Here is a 22569-nt window from a genome sequence, read left to right on the forward strand (position 1 = left end):
GCAGTTGCAGGTTTGGCAGGAAAGAAATGATCAAGATCTTTAGGAAAGAACTTGTCATGTTTATAATATGTGTCCCAATATGACTGCCTTAAAACCCATCCTAATGTCTTGCCAGCTGCACTGAAGACAGAGTACTGTAGCACTGGCAAACAAGATGCTGAACAATGATGTATCCAGCCCCCCAAGCAAAAATCTTGAGCAAACTACAAATCCCAGGATTCCATAGGATGCTATTGCTGTTACTGCGTACGCCTTCAAGACATTTCCAACTTATGGAGACCCTACGGCGAACCTATCAAGGGGCTTTCTTGGCAAGATTTATTCAGCGGAGGTCTGCCACTGCCTTCCCCTTAAGAGTAATCAAAGGGTTTATCCATGCCATCCTCTGTGGAGGAGAGGTCACTCAGTGGGTTTACATGGCAGAGATGGGATTCAAACCCTAGTTTCTAGAGTCATAGTCCAATCCTCTAACCACTACACCATACTGGATCCCATGGATGCACCCATGGGATACTTTCCATGGATATATCCATGACAGTTGAAGTGCTAAAATTGTGTAATGCAAAACAACTCCTGCAGCTGCAGCCCAAAAGAGTACCTTGCTAAGGTTTGAGAATGCAAGTTTCTAGAGAGTGATGTGGACAACTGTAACAACAGCAACTTGATGCATGTGAGAAAAGAGGACACCAGTGTTAGTGGACCCTTGACAACTGTCTTAATCATACCACTGACTAACAGTAGCCTTACCTACCAAATCCATTACAATCAACAGGAGTCGCAGGATGCAGATCAAGGTCTTTACTCCTAATGCAAGCCAGACATCCACGTCTTATCTTAAAATGCAATGGGATCTAGAGTCATCAAGCTGGAAGAGAACACAAAGGTCATGCAGTCCCACCCCATATTGTGTAATACACAATCAAAGCACTCCCCACAGATGGCCATCCACCCTGCTTAAAAACCTCTAAAGAAGGAGGCTCTGCCAGACTCTGGGGCTGTGCGACTATTACCAAAAGTCTATTGATCGTGACTTTTCCAAACAACCACCAATTCATCATTTTATTCCCCACTCCCAGCTAATTTGAGGACTCCAGTTGTAACCTGTAGCAGTCTGGAAACATGGATGGATGGAAAAGATTTTCATTACGCCGTCCGAAACCAAAGTGGGTAATTTAAAGACTGCTAGGGCTGAGAGATAACAACAAAAAGGCATTGAAACTAATTGCTTTATACATATACTTGCAAGTACATTGCTTGCTTTTCCAGGCGGTTCTCCAAAACCATAGGAGGAGGCTATTATAAAAGCAGGATGGGGGGAAGAGCAGGAACAATTTTTCCAGTCCTGGGTACCATAAAATTTAAAAAGGATGTTTGGAAACTGGAGCATGTCCAAAGGAGGGCAACCAAAATGGTGGAAGGTCAAGAAACCATGCTCTATGATGAGCAACTTAGGGAACTGGGGATGTTTAGCCTGAGGACAGACACTTAAGAGGCGATTTGATAGCCCTGTTTTAAGTATCTGAAGGGATGCCATGTTGAGGACGGAGCAAAGGATGCTCAGAAGGAAGCTGCCCCTCCAAGTTGATACAAAAAAATTAAATGTTTTTAAACCGAGAGGTTCAATTTTGGAATAAAACTGAGCCAGTCTTCCAGTAAAAGGGGACATAACTCTGTGTGTGTGTGTGTGTGTGTGTAAAAAACAAAACTCTTAAGGCTTCAAGCAAGCAGCAGGTGCAACAAAGTGGATCAGGGAGAACTAAATTGAGAGCAGAATAAGGAAAGAACAATTAAATTAAAATATAATAAATGGTTTGCTTTGAGCATCTCTGTGCCCATGCATGCTGCAAAAATACAAAGGGGGTAAATGCATGTAATAGGGGAAAAAAATCATGTTTCCCCTTCCACTAAAGAAACAAAAATAAAAATTCAATTGCAAAAAAATTCATTGCAAGTTTTATTCTGAGCCTTTGCTGCTTGAGCGGCTCAGCAGCGCCCCAGGCGGCCGCCTCTGTCATTGCAACCCCGGCCCTCCCTTCCCCCCGCTCGCAACGCGCAGAACAACAACCCAAGCCTCCCCGAGTCCCTTCTAGCTCAAACAGGCTCCCCGGCTTTATATACCCTGCTAAAAATAGCCCTCTTCCCTGCCGTCCAATCAGGCGCGTTCGAATTTCGAATCGGCCCAATCGTCGGAGGCGTCACGGAGGGGTTCGGTCACGCCAGGAGGAGCCGGGATGCGTCGCGGGCGCCCATTGGGCGAGGCTGACATCATTGGAACGCAGTGGAACGGGTTTGCGGGGCCAGGGATTGGACGGCGTTGGCGAGGCCGGCGTCATGGGATCACGAGGTGGTCGGGGAGGAGGGAGGAGAAGGGGGCGTGGCCAAGAGGAGGAGAAGGGAGGGGGGAAAGGGGAGGGGGAGGAGGGAGGAGTGGAAAGAGGAGGAGGAGGAGGAGATGCTTTGAATAGGGAAGTTTTGCAGAGGGCTCCATTCGCAGTCAGCCTGGTGTTTGCAAATATTGAGTAGGCTCCTGAGCAAGGGATCTGCTCCAGATGCCCCAGGAAGAGTCGAAGGGGGAAATAATAATAATAATAATTAATTTTTTAAAATTAAAAAATTAAATATTACAAAGAAGGAGCCACCTTTGCAAAAGGACTCTGCAAATATATATATAAATCTATATATATTAATGCTGTGCAATTCAACTTTGCATGCCACTGGGCTTTTTGGTCTTTCTCCTGGCTGGTTTTGTTGGAAAGCAAGCACCCCAAGAGGATTTAACAGCAACAGGGGGGGAATAATAATTTTTTAATATTTTTCCCTCTCTCCTTGGAATTTTTTTAATATTATTTTTATTATTATTATTTTTTCTGGTGGTGTTCTTTGTGTTTTTATATTTTCTCTTTCCTTCCCTCCAGCAGAGGAGGAAGTGGGACTTTGTAAATAGCTGTCAACCAGATTGAAGAAGCAGCAACCTCAGCAATAGCGTCCTATATATATTAAAAAGGCATCTCTCTCTCTCTCTTGGTTTCTATATGACTTTTCTCCTGCTGCTGGTGATTTTTCCAAAAGACTTCCAGAGTGGACACTGACTTTTTTGTTTTTGTTGTGGAAGGTCAACGTTCCTCATCCCTCTCTTGACAAGACAATAATAATAATAACCACAAGAGCAATTGTTATTATTATCATCATCATTATTATTATCCAGAGACATGGATGTGCTCCCAATGTGTAGCATCTTTCAGGAACTGCAAATTGTGCACGACACTGGTTACTTCTCTGCTTTGCCATCTCTGGAGGAATATTGGCAACAGGTAAATTTGGGGGGGGGGATTAAAAACCTATGTATGTATAAATATGCCTATGTTGATGTCTATGGCTTTTGGAGTTGTCTTTCATTCAGTGCAAAATGAAATGCAGGCTTAGAAAGAGAGAGATTGAGATAGAGAGACACCATTTGCTTTTTAGGAAGACTTCAGGAACCCTTGCATTTTCCTTAAGATTGCAAGCATGCCTTAAGATTGCATTGTGTAGCATGGTTGTTGTTGTTATTATTATTATTATTTTAGATGGGATTTCTGGGGGGGAGAAGTCTCTCACTGCATTGCTATTCAGAACAGCGCTGTCAGCCCTTCTTGTGTGTCTTTTTTCTGTAAGCTTCACTCTCTCTGTCTTCCTTTCTTTTTTCTCTCTTGCATCCAAACAAATCTGCAAAATACCCATCTCCAAATAAATAAATAAATCTCTCAATAGATCATTCTGCCTTGAATCTAATTTTTTTAACATAAAGTCTTTCCTTTGCATTGATGCCAATCCAAAGGAATCTTGTCATTGGATTATTATTATTATTATTATTATTATTCCTCTCCTTCATTTTGCAAAGAGTTGAGGGTTGGTTATTTTTTGCACCAAGTGTGAATGGTTTGCATGCCTGAGGGTTAAGGAGGACCCAGGTTTTAACGACTTGCTGTTTAACTACTCTCTTCTCCCCCCACTTTCAGTTGACAGTCATATGACAATGATCCTGTTTTCATTTCTTCCCTCCATTGCTTTGAGTCTATGGAGGAAAGATTGAGATTTGCAGCCTTTAATGGACATGGATTGGGGGGGGGGGGGGGTCCCAGTTAATTGGATTGCTTAGTAAACAAGATTAGGGTTGTTGTTGTTGCATTGACTGGGTGGCTTGTTTTTGTCATTTTAAAAAAATCATTTATTTATTTATTTATTTATATTGGGGGGGGGGTTTGACTTGTCCAGATCAAGTCAACGGATGTGTTGGTTTGCCAAGCTGTCAAGAAGAAGGTTGCAGTCCAAAGTGTTACAACCTTGGCCATGTTTTGCAATTACTATTAACCCCCCCCCCCCCCCGTACACTCAAATTTATTTATTTAAAGGGGGATATTGACTTGTCCAGATCAAGTCAGTGGAGATGTTTCTTTGCAAAGCTGTGGCAATCCAGAAGGTTGCAACCCAAAGTGTCACAACCCTGTCCATGTTTTGCAATTACTGTTTTATTATTATTATTATTATTATTATTATTATTATTATTTCTCTCCATTGGGTTCTCCAGTACACTCCAATTTATCATTTACCTAGAAGAAGAAAAAGATTGTCTAAATCGAATCAATGGAGATGTTTCTTTATTGCAATCCTGCCAAGAAGGTTGCAATCCAAAGTGTTACGTGTTTTGCAATTCTATTTCCCCCCCCCCCCAATTGGGAAAATATACACTGTATTTTTCTCCACCCCCTTTCTTTCTAAGGCAGCCCTGATAGTACGTGATTGAAATGGATCTAAGTAGTTTCCTCCAGGCATCTTGGGAATTTCCCCCTCTCCTTTCTCTCCTCTTCCTCCCTCCCTAAAAAGATCTAGATCCTGGTACCTTTCAAAAGCATTTTAACTGCTTCCCCCCCCCCCCCTTTTGCTCCAGCTTTCAAGCTCATTCTCAGAACTGCTTTGCATAATGGAGGCATTTTAAAAGCAGCCCTGAATATGAAAGTTTAACCAGCCCTTACTGTAAATTCCCTTACTCTTTCCTTACTGATACACATCGCCTGACCTTATTTTTATTTTAAAGTGGCTGTGCAGATCTGGTGCCAGATTATAGGGAAACCTATCATTATTGATTAAGGCGTGCTGCTTTTTTCCCACACTTTTACCACTTCTGTTTATCCCAGCTTTGCTTCCCACAGGAGTCGAAAGTGACAGTCAGATCCTGTTCATAGGATCGGAGGCTAGCAGGGGTGCATAAGATGTGTCCACCATGGTGCATGGGAGGAAAAGGCTGAATCACAGTGACACACTCCTTAAGATGACCCTTTGGCAGAGTTATTGGGACTTGTGGCATTTTATTTGGGGGGTCAGCTTTGCTAATTTTGACATGAGGGAAGGACTCTTGGTTAAAAGGAGTGTTGGAGAACAACTCTGGAGACCAGGGTTTGATACCCAGCTTGGCCGTGAAACCCACTGGGTGACTTGGGGCAAGTCACACTCTCTCAGATTCAGGGGAAGGCCAGGGCAAACCTCTTCTGAACAAATCTCGCCAAGAAAACTCCACGATAGGAAGTTTCTGTACTTCGATTCCCTTGACTGTCAATGTCATAAAGCTTCATCAGAGTAACAAGGGTAAGATGTAAGGTAAGTTGTCAATAACATGAAGGCACGCAGCAGCAGCAGCAACAACAGCAACTGCTTTTTGGAGCAGGGCAGGAATTGTGTTCACAAACACCTAGGCCTTAGCTCTTACCCTTGTTGCCCTGCTCAAGCTTTATGATGTTGATAGTAGAGGGAACCAAAGTACAGAAACTTCTGTTCCCCTCCTGTTCAAAAATAACCGTTGCGTCGCTTCCTGCTTTTTTTGCTTCCAAAGCTCCTTGTTGTTTTGTGCGTATGCGTGGAAGGGTGATTTTTGTGTCACTCAAAGCCTTGTTTGTCTCATTTCGGAGAAAGAGTAGGGTTTCCCCCCCTCCTCCTTACTATTATATGTCCTCTCGCGTATATATTTGAACCGTGCATTTTCTTGGCAGAGAGTCAGGATTTTAAAAAGGAAGTCTCCTTTGGCATTCAGTGAAAGAAATAGGAGGATGACTCATACAGTTGTGCTCTCGGCCAGTAGATAAAAAGTTCTTGGGTTCGTTGTGGCGCTCCCAGCAGGACTTGAAAAGTTGTATTTTTCCCTTTCCTCCCTTCTTTGCCATTCCTCCTCTCTGTTTTGCTTCTCCTTTTTCCTTTTCCCCTCAGCTACACACAATATAATTTTGAAGGTTTAGCTGGTGGAATTCTTAAGGTCACTTCAACCTCCACCAGAAGTGCCTCATGTTACGTGAGGCACATGCCAGCGTGCTTGGGAATGGCATTCTTTGCATGTCTCCTCTAGGCCGCATTCTCATGCGCAGGAAATGGCTTGGCTTTGTGGACAACCCCCTGAATATGGATAGTTGGCCACTGCAGCCGCACACGTCTCTTGAGTTTAAGTCCCAAGTAGTGTTAATTTCCCCCCGAAAAAAGCACAAACACACGCACACATATATGTTCCCCCTGGTTGGTGAAAACTCCATTTGGCCATTCTCTGCAAACATAATAAAATTACTTTGTTTAATGAAATGTTGACTAGCACAAAGAGACACAATTAAAATGATGGGGGGAGTCAGAAGAGTGTGACTTTAGCGCTAGCTCCTTGAACATCTCCTTTCTAGGAGATGACAGCTGAGTCAACGTGCGATGAGAAATGGCTGGAAGACGTAGGTGGGTTTGAGCTGCTGCCCATTTCTTGGGAATTGCATTGTTTACTGTAAAAGTCATCACAGGAAGGTTGAGTGGCCTATAATGGTAAAGGAGCCTAGCAACCAGAAATAAACACTCTTGTCTTTGCAGGTTTGTGGCTTGGTTGGATTTCCATAGTGTGTGTTTTATCGCTATAGGTTCTTTTTTAAAAACACCAACAACAATGATGCTTTTATTTTGTAGACATGCTTAGAGCTGGAACGGTATCTTCAGAGCGAGCCCTGCTACGTGTCGGCCTCTGAGATTAAATTTGACAGCCAAGAGGATCTGTGGACCAAAATTATTCTGGCACGTGAGAAAAAGGAAGAATCGGAACAGAAAACTGCATCTGCTCCAAAAGAGGACAGTACGAGTAGCCAGAGTTTAGAGACTAACAGTTTGAATTCTGATATCAGCAGTGAATCTTCAGACAGCTCTGAGGAACTTTCACCTACGACTAAGTTTACCTCTGATCCCATAAGTGATGTCTTGGGTATGGCCAATACGGGAAACTTGAGCTCGTCTGTCACATCGACTCCTCCTTCTTCCCCTGAATTGGGCAAAGAGCCATCTTCTCAACCATGGAATAGTGCACCCAGTGACTTGCATTCACCAGGCAAAATTCGTACTAGCACTGGTGGAAAGACTGCAGAAAAAGGTTCCTCGGCCAATGGCGATGCGTCTCCAGATGGGAGGAGGCGGGTTCACAGGTGTCAGTTCAATGGGTGCAGAAAGGTTTACACCAAAAGTTCACATCTGAAAGCACATCAGCGTACCCATACAGGTGAGTATCCTTGTGGCCTTCTGGAACTGAACATGTCTGGGACACCTTTTGGTGTCATTACCCTCCAAAAAGCAAAGCAGGGAATAAATATGAAATATTAAACAGAATTGCTAGTCCTAACTAGAGTAAATCCATTGAATCAAGAGGAACTTGGTGTGATAGATCCGCCTTAGGGTCATTATAAGTTGGAAACAATGTGAAGGAACTACAACAACGAATATCCCATTGATTCAATGATTGGTTGGGATTTACAGTTGGATTTAGGTTGAAATTAAGAGTGTCTCTTCCTTGTCCCTGTGTCAATTCTGGAATTCCTTTCTTTTATACTGGTTCATGATCTGAAGGCATATGACACAGAAATGAGGTACTACTATGCATGTTTGGCTGTAGAAGCTGGTAATCATGGCCACCCAGATGATGAGCTACAAGTCCCTACAGCCCTAACCAGTATAGCCAGTGGTGAGGAATGTGGGGAGTAGCAGTTCAACATCATATGCAGGGTTGCATTATTCCGACCCTTGATCTAGAGCCAGGGGTAGGCAACCTTTTTGAGCCAGGGGCCGGGTTGCTGTCCCTCAGACAACTGGGGGGCCGAAGCCAAAAAATAAATAATTAAATATTTTTTTAAAAAATAAATAAATATATAAATAAAAAAGGACAAATGTAGGACAAAATTTTCAAATGGAAGACACTTTTTTTAAAAAAATGGAGGACATGCGAAAAAATTGCTGATTTTTTAAAAAATGTTAATATAAATGCATGTTTCTGAAGCTTCTATAGACAATTGCCCCCCAAAGGCCCCGGCGGCAATTGGCGGCAGGACTGGGCTGGGGCCGGTCCCAAGGCCTCGCCGGGCCGCATCCGGCCCACGGGCCGCAGGTTGCCTACCCCTGATCTAGACAGTCGATGGCTAGGAGATGATCTGAGCACCTTATATGTGGTTCTGCCAAAGTTCACTGGCTTCATTCATGAAACAAAGATAGGATTTAAATGTAATAAGGAAACCAGCTATATATTCCTGTTGCCTTGTGACAGCCAGTTAACTTTTACTCTTTGAGGTTTGGGCCCTAAAATGCTACATATGGAGTCAGTGTGGGGTAGTGGTTTGAGTGTGACTTTGGAGACCTTGGGTTCGATTCCCACTTGGCCATGAAATCTGCTAGTTGACCTTGGACAAGTCGCATGCTCTCAGCCTCAGGGGAAGCCAATGGCATACCTCCTCTTAACAAAACATGCCAAGAAAACCATGGTAGGTTAAGGGACTTAGGGTCGCCATAAGTCAGAAATGACTTGAAGCCACCCAACACACACACATACTGATGGCTGCCATTCCACCTAGGTTCCTTATGGACTTCTGACTCCAGCTATTGGTTGGTTGTCACTGTAATCACCCTTACTAATATCATTCTGCTCATAGTCAACAGAACTTCATGCACCAAAAGGGCATTAAGAATGAAAATTCCCTTTCATCTGCAGCTTTAGACCTTATCCCATGTTAACATCTAGTTTTTGCTGGCTGGGCAATTGCATATTCTCTAAAACTCTAAGGAAAACACTTCATGCTGGTAGTGTCATAATGTTGCACAGCTTCTGGAGCAAGAACCCAAGGCCATGAGATGATGCAATATTTGCTGAGGTTTCCCAGAATGCAAGGCATCACTTCCTCATTCTTTTCCATAAGCCTATTGCAAACTTCTGTATACAAAGATTTGAAGAAATGAGTTCATTCTCCACCCCCATTCTTTGTGCATTAATGGTTCCTGTTTCTCTCTTTTTAACATAGGCTTGTGGAGGTGCATGGTAGTTTTTATCTTTTCTTTAGGTAAAAACTAGAGAAGGGATCTGAAACTTGGTGACCAATCAGAAACTGAGAAATTTCTCAGAAATGTGGAATTTTTTATCTTCAAGGGACTGATTCTGAAGTGACTCAACCCTGGCCCCTTGAAACCACTACCACCAAGACTTGTGATTTTGCTGCAAACTCACCCCATATGCTTAAGCTAGAAGCAAAATAACTGTTTGAGAGCTATGCTTGGACTTTGTGTGTGTGTGCGCGCACACACACATATCTTCAAGTCACCTGTCAACTTATAGCGACCCCATGAATTCCATGGGGTTTTCTTAGGCAAGGAATACTCAAAAGGTTTTGCCAGTTCCTTCCCCTGAAACATAGCCTACAGTATTTGTTGATGATCTCCCATCCAAGCACTAACCAGGGCTGACTCCACATAGCTTCCTAAATCAGATGAGGTTTGAACTTTGCAGGAGTATATTATTTTATAATTTTGTTCACACTATGCAGATCAGATTTTACTACCATGACGATTGGATTTCAAATCAAAGCCCAGTTCCTTAGCTTTGTTGGAAAGGATACAAGGTGTTGAATGGGCACTCCAGGGCTTGTTTAAATTTTTTATGGTGAAAGTAGCTCTCCTTTTGTTTTTGAGCATGAATATTCTACAGTTCCTGAGAGTTGGTTAAATGTGAAAAGTAGCCAAAGGCCTGGTCCTCCAAGGCGCTGTTTCAAAGAGAAGAGAATGCAAAAAGGAGGACTTGTGCTACGACTCCCCAGCTCAGCTTTTGGAGACAATGAGGAAGAAGGCAAAATGACACCATTCTGTGACCCATCATCTATGGAAATAAAACTTCTTTTAAAACTTTTTTTAGTAGTTTCCAAGAAAAGAAGAAGTCTCCTTTTCAACAGTTAAAGCCGCAAAATAGGATCTTGAATCTCTGGCTAGAAATCTACTTTTCTAAATTGTTGGCTTTCCACTTTTAAGGCTAAACCCAATATGGCTGCTGAAGGTTATATTAGTCTCTTACTCCTTATTTTCCCAACTTTTCTCCCCCTTACACCAAGATGTTTGAACCATGTGTACTTTACTCCTTTACTATTAACTTTGCTTTTTAGAGAACACCACTTCACTAAAATAAATGAGCCTTAAAGGTGCCATGTAACATCTTTATATTTTACAAGAGTGTTTTCTTAATGCAGTGTAAAGATTTTACTACCAGTTCAGTTATCAGTTCAGGGGCTTATTCTTTCAAATTTACTAGAGCTTTAAATAGAGAGGAATGAAATGAAACCTTGGGGAGAGCTAACATTTGGATGAAACTTGTTTTCCCCATTTGGTGGTTGGTAGTAAGGCTGTCATCTCCCAAACAAACCTAGCATCTTGGTTTATTCCTGCGTAATATAGTTCTCTAACTGTTGAATAGGGCTAAATTGACTTGAAACCAAGTAGTTTGCAGTTTGGTCTGCTCCTTGCCCACGTAATCACATATTACTTACTGCTGTTATAATAAATGGGTCTATTATTGCTGATATTTTGTGTTAGGCCAACATTTTATGAATATTTATTACATCCCCCATTCCACTGACACATACCAATGTCATTTACTGGGACCTCAAAAAAAAAAAAAAAAAAGATGATTACCTTTCATAAGGCTTCCATAACATGATCATCTGGAGGCAATTTTTACTCGCCCCAGATGAACAAGTAACTAAAAGTTTTATAAGCCTGTATACTATATCCTTATGGAATTCCTAGCATGCAGAAGGCTTATATTACTGGCATCTTCCAGTCAGGCTTTAGTGTTTTGCTGCTGCAGCAAAGCTGTCAGTTTAGAAACATCTAAATTCTCCATCAGTGTTCTCGGAAGTACTTAGCATTCTGTTATGAATGGAAGAGGGGAGCCTTGTTTCCTGTGGAAGAAACCCAAGTGAATCAATACTCTTCTTCGTTTGGAGATAGATACAGTTGATTAATAACCTCTGGTATGTTTTGTTTTGCAGGAGAAAAGCCTTACAGATGCTCATGGGAAGGGTGCGAGTGGCGTTTTGCGAGAAGTGATGAGTTAACTAGACACTTCAGAAAGCACACGGGTGCCAAGCCTTTTAAATGTAATCACTGTGACAGGTGCGTGAAGAGCAACTCCCTTTTTCTAATCTGCATACTTTTTTCCTCTCTGATGCTTCCGTGGAAGCATCCATGTCCAACGTATTCAGACATACGTCAGATGTAAACCATCCAACTTCATTGAGCAGCAAGCATGTGGCTTTATCATCAGTTGTGTATAGGTAAATAAATCCTTTGATTTGAGTGAATAATTTATCTCTAATTGGGGAAAGCCAGTTCCTTCAGTTCTCTATTTGCATATTCCATTTGCACATTCCTGGTTTGAAATTGGTGGGAACAGTCCCAGTGTTAGATCAACTGAAGTTTGCTGCTAATGCATTTTGATGGCTCTCACATAAATTTTGGTTGATTAGCAGTGCAAGTTCATAACTCCCTAGATCATAATGATAGTGGAACAAGTTGCTAGGAGAAATTAGTAAACTCTCATTCTGCAGTTTAGGTTAGCTGTCAATATTGTAGTTTTTAAAATCTAGTGAAAGTTGCAGGGAAAGTGTGAAACACTGGATACCTTGAAAGTGTTTTCCAGCTCTGCCCCCACCTTCAATCAAATTTTAAGTGTTTTTCAAACTAATCATTCTTCTACTTTGTTATCCTTGGTCTCTTCCCTTGTACATTTAGTTGGAATCTAGATTAACTCTCAACAGCTTTCTATCATGGTGAAATGTTGATAGCACCCCAGGGAGAAGAATCAGCTAGGCAGTGATGGCGAACCTATGGCACGCGTGCCAGAGGTGGCACTCAGAGCCCTCTCTTTGGGCACACGCACCATCTTCCCAACACAGACTTCACTAGAGTTTGTCATTAGAAATCCAGAGGGATGTGGCACTTTGCAATAAATAAGTGGGGTTTGGGTTGCAGTTGGGGCACTCGGTCGCTAAAAGGTTCTCCACCACTGAGCTAGTGTGTTCCACCAACAGGTTCAAATTCCAGTTCAGATATGAAGCTGCATAGATGGCCTTTGAGGTGCAACATATTTTCTTCTTCTTCATGGTCTTTTTCATGGGCCTGCTCCAATGCTAACATGCCATTCTGAGTTCCTTAGAGTTTAGAGCAAAATGTAAACATAGCTGATGAACAACCAGATTACAGCCATTGTAGTATCACTCAGATCATGTTCAAACATGTGACTGTGAGGCAACAATCACATTGCAGAGCAACCACTCCACAGCTTTATTCAGTGGTCATCTAGTTGACAATAACTTGCTGCATTCAAAGGTCAGCTAATTTGGATTGTAATGGGAGTCAAATTCCAGGTATTGCCTTTGCTTGTAAATTAAGTTTGCTACAGAGTTGCAAAATGCTTAGATGTACAGATTGAGTCTCTCTTATCCAAAATGCTTGGGACCAGAAGTGTTTTGGATTTTAGATTTTGGAATATTTGTGTATACATAATGAGATATCTTGGAAATGGGACCCAGATCTAAACATGCAATTCATTTATGTTTTGTATTCACCTTATACACACGGACCAAAGAAAATTTTTTTTTTTTTTTTTTGAAAATATCTTTATTGATTTTTAGAATGTACAATATCACTTTCAAAGTGTGACCACAACAAATAAACAAATTTTTTATACGCTGTATCTTTGGTGATGTCTTCTTCCATTTTTTACCTCCTTTCTTCTTAAGAAGAAAGGACCAAAGAAAATTTTATAATCTTTTTAGTAATTTTGTGCAGGAAATGTAGTTGGTATATGCTGAACCATCAAAAAGTGAAGGTCTCTGTCTCAGCCACTCGTGGACAGTTTTGGATTTTGGAATATTTTAGATTTTGGAATTCCAGATAAAGGAGGCTCAATCTCTGTAGTATTTTCTTTTGTAGCAGCTATGTATGAGGAAGGTGACTGATAGCAATATTTTACAGCAAAGTGGTATAATGTTTGAATGCTGAACTGTTTCCCTTGACCATGAAACCCATGGGTGTCCTTGGGCATGTCACATTCTCTCAGCCTCAGGGGAAGGCAATGGCAAACTTCCTCTGAATAAATACTGCCAAAAAAAAACCTATGATGAGTTTGCGTTAGGGTCACCATAAGTCAGAAATGAGGTGGAGGCACAACAGCAATAATTGAGGCTGAGAATAATATGCAGGCCTCTGTTTCGGGCAAATCAAATTCCATGTTTGTCTCTTAAAACCTGCACCCGAGCATGGGAGTCTGGTGGTCGATCGCCATGCCACCTGCTATTCCCAATGCTAATGTGAAGTTTAATTTGATAATCCCCAATTCCAGTGCTCAAACTAACAGAACATTCTTTTCTGCTTCTTTGATTTAGGTGCTTCTCTAGATCTGATCACCTGGCCCTTCACATGAAGAGGCATCTCTGAATGGGTGGAGAGGGCAAATCCTGCAGGCTAAGAGGCTTCAAGGTCAACCGGCCTTGAAAGAAGGGATGGTGTTCCAGCCAAAGCATGCCACTTTGCACCCTAACCCAGTTGCCTCCAGGGCCTCTCTTCCTTGGAAGGTCTTCAGAGGGCTAAACAAGTCATGTAAGAAATGGCATAGTGACCGCACGGTGTGGGTCTCCTGCGCTGGTACCCAGCCTTCTGAGTGGCTTCTACGCCTTCTGCCGTGAGCACGTGCACTGAGAATGTTAATGATTGGACGACTGTATGTTATTGAGGATCTACTGGGCGACTGTATGCTGAGGCACATTATTTTTTTGTTGTTGTTTGATTGGGTTTTTTTTTTTAAAAAAAAATCCTTGTGGTTGTTTTTATAACCGAGAGAGAGAAAGAGAGAAGGTCAGCTAAGTTGTGTGTGTGGGGGGGGGGGGGAAATATGTATGTGAGGAGTATATACCACAAGATGGGGTGATCACCAATCATTCCCAAGGGGCAGGGGCAAATGGGGTGTTGCACCTTTTTAAAAAGAAAGTGTGCGGGGGGTGGGAATGGAAGGGAGGGGAAGTCAAGTCAGGATGCCAGAATGGAGGGAGGGAACCCTTTATCCTGTGTGAGAGGAACTTTTGGTGTCTGGTCCAGCTATTAAATGTGCAATGTGTCAAGTAGCTTGTTTTACTTGCTACAGAGCTCATTTGTAATCCATTGTATAAGCTGTGTATTTACAATATAACACAACCTATAACTTTTTTCATTATAATACAAAGGTTATTGCATGGTTCTGGGGAACTATATGCTTTTCCATTCTTTTAATCAGGACTGCAGGTGTTTTGTTCTGTTCCCCACCCCGGCCCCTCAATTCCAGTTCAAAGCTGCTACAATGCAATTGGTTTAATGTTACATACAACCAGATCCAGATTTTTTTTTAAATTTTTATTATTATTATTATTTTGGTCCTGTTGGGTGGATAAAACCACTGTAGGTTAGAAACTGATTTTTAAAAGAAAAAAATTTCTCATGCAGCTATTATTTTCCTTTTATTTATGCCTTGAGGTCTAATTTCTGTTTTTTAGCTGTCAATGCACTGTTGACCTTAATAATGGTGCCTTATGCAATGCGATCTCTTGTCGGAGGTCTTATACAGGGGTATAGGTGATGTATGCTTCATTAAGGCTCTCTTGTCACCTGACACTTGTACTGTATCAAATAATATTTAGGAAGAGGTGGGAAGAACATAGACTGATGTTCAAGGTGTGCTTATAAAACATTCTTAAACTTGCCAGTACAATATCTCTCTTTATATATTTTTTCCGTTCCCAAAGTTCTATGGAATAATTTGACCAGATCTACCCATTTGAAAATGCCTGGTTTGGGTTTCGTTATTTTACATTTGACTTTGCACAACCCACCACCTTCCTTCCCCACCCTGAAAATATAACTACTTCAGAGGATATGATTTTTTTCATGCATATTTAAAAGTTTGGGAATATGAGAAACATTTAAGAAGTATTTGCTTAAAAGGCACAAGTTCCACATCTATATAGCTAGCTTTCTCTTGGCGAAAACAGAAAGATAATATATGGTTTGAAAAATGAAAAAAGCAACAACAGCAACAAAACATTACCAAGTGGGTAGAAAGTTTGTAGTGTATGTATATTTGTGTGTGTATATAAATATATATAAATATATATATATCAGTAGCTCTGTGTGTGTGTGCGCGAGTGTGTGTGTGTGTTTGCGGGTGTGTGTATAAATATATAAATATATAGATAGATAATAATATATTATTTTTAAGGGTTGAGTTGAACTCTGCTTGGAAATAGCCAAGGTTTTAAGGAGCCCTCTGTTTCCCTCCATTTTATATAAACAAAAGCCAGTTATCAATACTTAAAATTTCATCCGTTTTAACTTGTAGCTTTCTAAAAAGTATTGTGCATAGATCAAAGGAAGGGAGCAACCACATGCTTTTCCCTTGTCTCCGTGAAGCTGCATCAATACAAAGCTGTTGCATTTCATTTTGGGGTCAGGGAAAGCATGCTAAACAAAAAATCCCTATGCTCAAGGAAAATCAAGCAGTGTGGGTCCTCCTTGTGTGGTGCAATGTGTTTGACTGCAGCTGCAATTTTGGGGCAGGTTTGTAATGGAAACCAAAAAGACAAGTTTTTACAATCCGTATTTCTGACATCAGAGCAATGGGAGTGGTATTTTATCTTTAGATGGTGGTACATGTAGGGTTGCCAGTGTGAAAATCAGAGATATCTCCTGGCTTTTTAAAGCCTGTGTAGAAGAAGAAATTGTAGAAGGTGTTGCTTGTTATCTGGTTACCCTGCTGAAATTCCAGTTTCTACACAGTCATTGAAGAGTGAGGAGGCATCTCCAGTTTTCACTCTAGCAACCCTAGGCATGTGAGCCCTTCATCTTTTAACCCGCCTTGAATCTCATTGTGGGAGAAAGGTGGGATGTAAATCATTGAAATAAAATAAATAAATACAGTAGTTGGCTTCTAATTTCAGTGTGATGTTTCCTACCCCCCCTCCAAAAAAAATCTTAGTTCTCTTACCACTTTTTTTTAAACATTGCCCTTGCTCCTGGTCTTTTCTCTTGTTCCTAGTGTTCAGCTAAATTATGATGCATTGTGTAGGATATTGGACTGGAATCACACCTAGAGAGCCAAGCTTGCCTATGTCAAGCCTACCTCCCTTTGTTAATCCCAACTAGAGTAGACCCCCCATTGAATCAGTGGAACATGTAGTTTACCAAATTCCCATAAATTTAACAAGTTTTCTCTAGCTGGACATTAACAAATAGATTTAGGCCTGGATTTCTTCAGATCATCTAAAAGTACCATTTCCACAGCCACAGATAGTTCAGTAAATAAATAATATCTAGCCCCTTGCTTTTGTCCTCCAAGCTCTTTCAGGAGATCTAGAAACAAGCATAGTGCTTATGCTTTTGTTTCCTTTGGTGCTGACCTTTTTAGTTTGACAATGCAAGGTGGTTTTCTGCAAGTTTAGAAAGAGTCCTTCCTCACAAATTAAAGCCAGCAAGTTTTACTGATGACAGTTGGCATACTTAGAGACCGCATCAGTAGCACAGTTTTTGCTATTTTGTGCAGCTTTTCCTGGAAATGATGGCAAAGATTACTAGATCTCAAAACCATGCTAGTTGACAACTGGTTGTCAAATTCTAAGCAATGCACAGCCTTACACTGTTTTTATTTTATTTTTTGTATGGCATTTTGATTTTTTTATATGCTTTGAATGTGCACTTTGTTGATGTAAAAAATACTCCAGGAGTATAATCTACCGTCTTATAGAGCTCTGCTCTAATGTAAATATGGAGCTTCCTTCATGCAGGGGAATGGAGCTTCCTTCATGGTTGGGGAAATAAACCCACTAATTTATTTAGATGAAAGGGAAAACACCATTTCACACCTGAGGAATTTTCCAATTTATATTACAGATCAGGAATCACTTTGATCAGAATCTTCATGTATGGATCAAGGCAATTATAGAGGAGTTGGCTTGAGCATGAGTAGGATTTGCCTTTGAGGTCTTTTAAAAATGCATTTGTAAGGTTTTCTGCTTAGCCACAATAGCAACAAAAGGAAAACAGGATTTTTTTTTTAAGTTCCTTGCATTCACATTCCCTAACACCCCCCCCCCCCCAAGTTGTGAAATATCAAAAATTTTCAACAGGGCTATTTGCCAAATGTCCAAAATGAATAAATGGCTGTCCGTTTTCTGTTTATAAACAAGTACATTTTGTTCAGGTGATAACTGAGCCTCAATCAAGCTGAAAGGAAAAAAAATTGCTTGAAATTTCAGAAGAAAATTTCTATTCGTAACAATTTCTTTTTTTTTCTCTTTGTTCGTTTGTTTTTTGAAAGCACCCTGTTATCTAAAGAATCTCTTTGTAAGATTTTTGTAAAAAAAATTGTTTTACAAGATTTTATTTGAAATTGTTTTTTGCAAGATTGTTATATTTCTGTATGAATGTATTTTTTATTGGAATAACATAAAAAAGTTCTTATCAGCATCTTCAGTCTGTTTCTTTGTTTTTCTTTCTGGGTAATTAATCAATCACGGAACTTCTGGTGTCTGGATTTGGAATCCAGAATCCTTATTGAATTACCACTTTTAGTTACGTTTTTTAAAAAAATCTGAATGCTCTTAAGACACTGGCTTTTGATACAAAACACACTTTCAACACCCAGGATGAAGTATGAAACATGGCCTAACATAGAACTTGGAACTTGTAATGTTACTCATACGCCATCTACTAGGGATAAACCCTAAGTAAACTAGCACCACAAAAAAAGTTTCCATAAGATGTAGCTGTGTTATAATATAATGTGATTGTACTTTTGTTACTGGAACAAGGAGATAATTACAATTCCTCATAACTATCTCCATGCTATGGAAGAAAAAACTACTCACACTTTATCCAAATAGGAAAACCATCCTACACATGCCACATTAGCTCCACAGTTTTTCATGATGGTCAATTCACATAAGGAGGGCAGTGTGCCATCTGTGGCCCTTGGGACCCCTGACTGTTGCCCCAAAAGCTCTTTAGAAGCACCTAGATGCACATTTTTGACTATTTATGCCCCAAACTACCTACAAAGACATTGATTGGCTTCCTCCAACCCCCCAAAAACAAAATTGGTCAAAATAGCAGCCAGATGTGATATGACATTGCTTCCAGTGTACCGAAACATGCCATTGTGACGCTGGACAGATGCAGAGGGGATGGTCCTTACTCCCTAAACTGTGGCCTACCACTGAATTAACAATATTTGTGGGAAAGTGAACAGGTGGTTATGGATGAGATACTAATAGCAAAGTACAGTTGGTCCTCTGTTTTCATGGGGAGTCCATTTGACACACCCCCTGCGAAAACAGAGACTCGCCTATATTCAAGCCCCACAGACTTGAATGGGACGCATGCCTGTGAACACATGCACATTGTGGGGGCGTTCCCCATTGAAAATATTCATGCCCCCCATGAGTATTCAAGACCACAGACCTCAAGTCCGCAAGAAAGGAGGGGTGACTGTATATCCATTTGGCTTTCTCCTACATTCAGCTTGTTAAAATCACAAGCTTTCTGCACCAGAAATTCTACAAAAATGAACTGGAAAAAATTCTTGCCCATCCATACAGGGAAAGTTCAGAAAGTCCAGCTTTTTCCAGTATAGCTGTTTATGTTGAACAGATGCTAAAAGAGCTCCTTTATGTATTTTTTGAAGGAGGTGATAACCATAACTGGTGACCTTAAACAAGATTGACCAGGTGTTGCAACTAGAATTTGAAGAGTTGAGTGAACAAAGCACTGAAACGATGGATAAATTTATCAGTTTCCCCCACTCAGATACATTAAAAATTAAAATGCTTTCCACCCGTAATATGATGAAGTGTGTTAATTTTGGTAAATTCTTACCAAAACTGATCTGACATGGAATAGTAGCCCAGTCATCTCCTGAGAAGCCCTGTTTTAATAAGCTCGTATATGTTAGGGGCTAATGGTGTTCGTCACATCACTGCAGTGGTATATCTGCTCCTGACTGTCATTTGGACTTTAAGGAAACTATCTCAACTGTTCAATATTTTTGAGATAGTGTCCAGTATATGAGATAGTCCCATTTGCATCCATATTAGAAGCCAAAGTGGATTCACTGCTCCCCAGACACACCAGACGCCACTCCTCCTCCAGTATGTGAAACAATAAGCAGCCAATTATCAGAGCATATCTGCACCCATTGAGTCATGACATGGAATCTGACAATGAAGTAAAGGACTGAGAGTGCTTCCAGATCAGGTTTTTAAACCTGCAGTCGGGCTGCCTCAAACAACAGAATTATCTGTAGGATCATGCACTGCACAATGATAGCATTATGATGCCACTTTTACTGCTGTGATTTCATCCTATGGAATCCTGGCAGCTGTAGTTTAGACAGGGGCATTTAAAATTCTGAGACAGAAGACTGTACAGCCACACCAAGCTACCAGTCCCAGGATTCCATAGGATGCAGTCATGGCAGTTAAAGTGGAATCATGAATTATGGTGCTGTAATTGTGTTGTGTGAAATGGCCTGACGTACCCACTATTTGTAACTCCTGATTTTCCCTGCCATCAAGGCAAAAATTGAATATTCTAATTGGGCGTCTCATTATATACCCTCCAACTGTCCCAGTTTGGCAGTGATGTTCCCAATAATACTTCTATTGCCCCAATATTTCAAGTACTTTTAAATTGTCTTGGTTTTTCACTTTTCCTCCCATTTTCCTCGGCTTACTTCAGTTACTGCAAACTGCAAAGTCTGCACTCAGTTAACCCTCTAGTGGGAAGGAAAGAGTAGAGGCAGAATCTTGCCTACCCCTGTAGACTCAGGCAAAAGCAAAACGCAGCCTCTCCTACAATATGCCTGTAACCAATAAATAAATAATTACAGATAGTCAATAAAGAGGCAAAATTCATGGGCCTAGAGCTGATTCAGAATGGAACCAATTTACCACCAGATTAGTTTGATACAGCCAGCAGATGTCCTCCAAATGAATTGGTTTTCATTGGATCGTTCCCAAATGGACAGACATAGCAAGCAGGGTACTGGACATCTCTGCTTGAAACAAGAAAATATCTACCCTGCTCCACCCACCCTTTATGTAATATCACATTTACAAAAACTAGAAGTTTTTATTCTTCATTTTAAAAAATGCACCCAACAAGCTACAGTTTGAAGACGCTGGCCAATTTTCCTTGGGCGTACTGCATGTTTGAGCTTCCTATGACTAATTGTGGAATTGCTTCAACCACAAGTCCCAAAAAAAGGCTTACAAAAATGCCCAGATGAGCTGTTCTAAGTACTCCTCCCACCTCCTTCAGTTTTCACCAGTGGAGAATAAGGTTGCACTCAAAGCAAATTGTGTTGCAAGAAGCCACTGCACAGCAACAGAGCAACAAATATTCACCACCATGGCCATCATGCATTTCAACATGCCCTTCATTCTGCTGACTTGCTTCACTCTTTATTTTGAAATACTGTGGATTTTAAATGCGCAGGGGGCCTGGACCAAAGACCATGGATATAGTGCATTTTTTTACAATTCTGACCTTGGGTTTTACAGAAAAACTGTCTCATTTAAGTTAGGTGATGGGAGATTACATAGCTGGAGGGGAGGGGGAAGCAATAACATACTTTGTTCCTAAATTTAATTAGATTCATCTGATCTTTAAAGGCCCAGAGCCATTAGGAACCTGCAATCTAAACACAGAACCAACCTGTAATTTCTTGCTGCCATGGGAACTCAAATGTGCAACTGTAAGACATAGTGAATATTGAAGTGTTAGCAAAGACTTGTAAATAGCCTCTTGCCCGTTCACCTACGGCAAATAAAAATGTCAGCAAGTGAGTAGGCAAGGAATTTCTTGTTTTCACAAAGGTGTGCATTGAACTCTTGGTATTGGCAGGCTGGCAATCTGTAGATTTGACCTCACTCAGATCAGTCTGGTGGTATGTGCACATTGATGAACTGATGTGTCTGTGCACATCACAACTATTGAATAATGTTTTACCATCTGTGTGGGAGTGGGGGCAGATGGAAGTGAATCCCCATAGACAGGAAGGGAACACTGTATGTGAAAACTCTGACAATTTTTGTGAAGTCACTGCAAGACTGTGTTTGTCTCTGTCACACATACACAATTTCCCACTGTTGGGCCTAAAAGAACCACTCACTCACTCACTCACTTGGCTGCTGCAGTATACCACTAAGAGACTGAACAGTGTATCAATACACCTTAGTTTCCATCTTGTCTTTGCCATCAACTCTTAAAGGGACCGTGGCTGAGACATGTTCTCTCAAGGTCTATGTGCACTACTCTCTTACCAGTTTCATGCTGTTTTAATCATCATGACTCCATCCTAAAGAGTTTTATAATTTTGTAAGTTATAGAGCCAGTGTGGCATAGTGGTTTGAGTGTTAGACTAGGACTTAAGAGACCAGGATTCAAATTCCCGCTCAGCCATGAAAGCCACTGAATGACCTTGGGCTAGTCAGATGTTCTCAGCCTCAGGGGAAGGCCAACCTCCTCTGAATAAATTTTGCCAAGAAAACCCCATGATAGGTTTGCTTTAGGATCTCTGTAAACTGGAAATGACTTCAAGGTACACAACAACAACAACAAAGTTATTTGGAATTCTCTACTAGAGTGCTCTAGCCCTCGTCTCTGAACTACAGTTCTCAAGGTGTCTTCAGGATACTTTGGAGATAGTAGTTCAAGTAACAGCAGGCCACCAGACGCAAGGAAGGAAGACTGGGTGACATGAGGCAAGGTGTGACAAAGGGAATGAGGATGGGATGTGCATAGTTGAGATGCAAGGTGTAAAGGAAGGCAAGGGGGAGAATTGAGGACAAGTGGTGTGGTGGAGGCAAGGTATCAGAGACAGATGTGGCAGTGCAAAGTGAGGCAAGGGAAAAGAGAAGAAGTGTGTGAAATCTGAAAAACATAGGGGAAAGAGAGTAAGAGTTTGAAATTCAGAGGACACAATATGAGGTGAGGCAACAAGGTAGAAGGGGCAAGACGCATGGTGGCATGCTGCAAAATGCAAGGGAAAGGATACAACAATGTAAGATGATAAAAGGTGGAGGAGAGGAAAGGAGTACAGCAATGTGCCACAGTGATGGTAGGTGAAGCACAGGGCAAAACAGGATGGGAAGCACATTGTCTGGGAAGGGAAGTGCATGTGGCACATTGCAAGGG

The 22569-nt window shown here is 41.2% G+C and overlaps 1 protein-coding gene across 1 annotated transcript; it reads left to right on the plus strand.

The window, feature by feature from the left end:
• The first annotated feature begins 2470 nt into the window (after positions 1-2470).
• Positions 2471-14214, plus strand: KLF6 (KLF transcription factor 6). Its single transcript, XM_089533506.1, has 4 exons — positions 2471-3311; positions 6964-7543; positions 11340-11463; positions 13737-14214. Exons 1-4 carry the CDS (start codon positions 3210-3212, stop codon positions 13786-13788), a joined length of 858 nt encoding a protein of 285 aa, XP_089389632.1. The 5' UTR covers positions 2471-3209; the 3' UTR covers positions 13789-14214.
• Positions 14215-22569: the final 8355 nt, after the last annotated feature.

Source organism: Sceloporus occidentalis, unplaced genomic scaffold, assembly GCF_023333645.1.
Source record: "Sceloporus occidentalis isolate IW3139 unplaced genomic scaffold, rSceOcc1.0.p SCAF_7, whole genome shotgun sequence".
In the NCBI taxonomy this organism is placed as follows: Eukaryota; Metazoa; Chordata; class Lepidosauria; order Squamata; family Phrynosomatidae; genus Sceloporus; species Sceloporus occidentalis.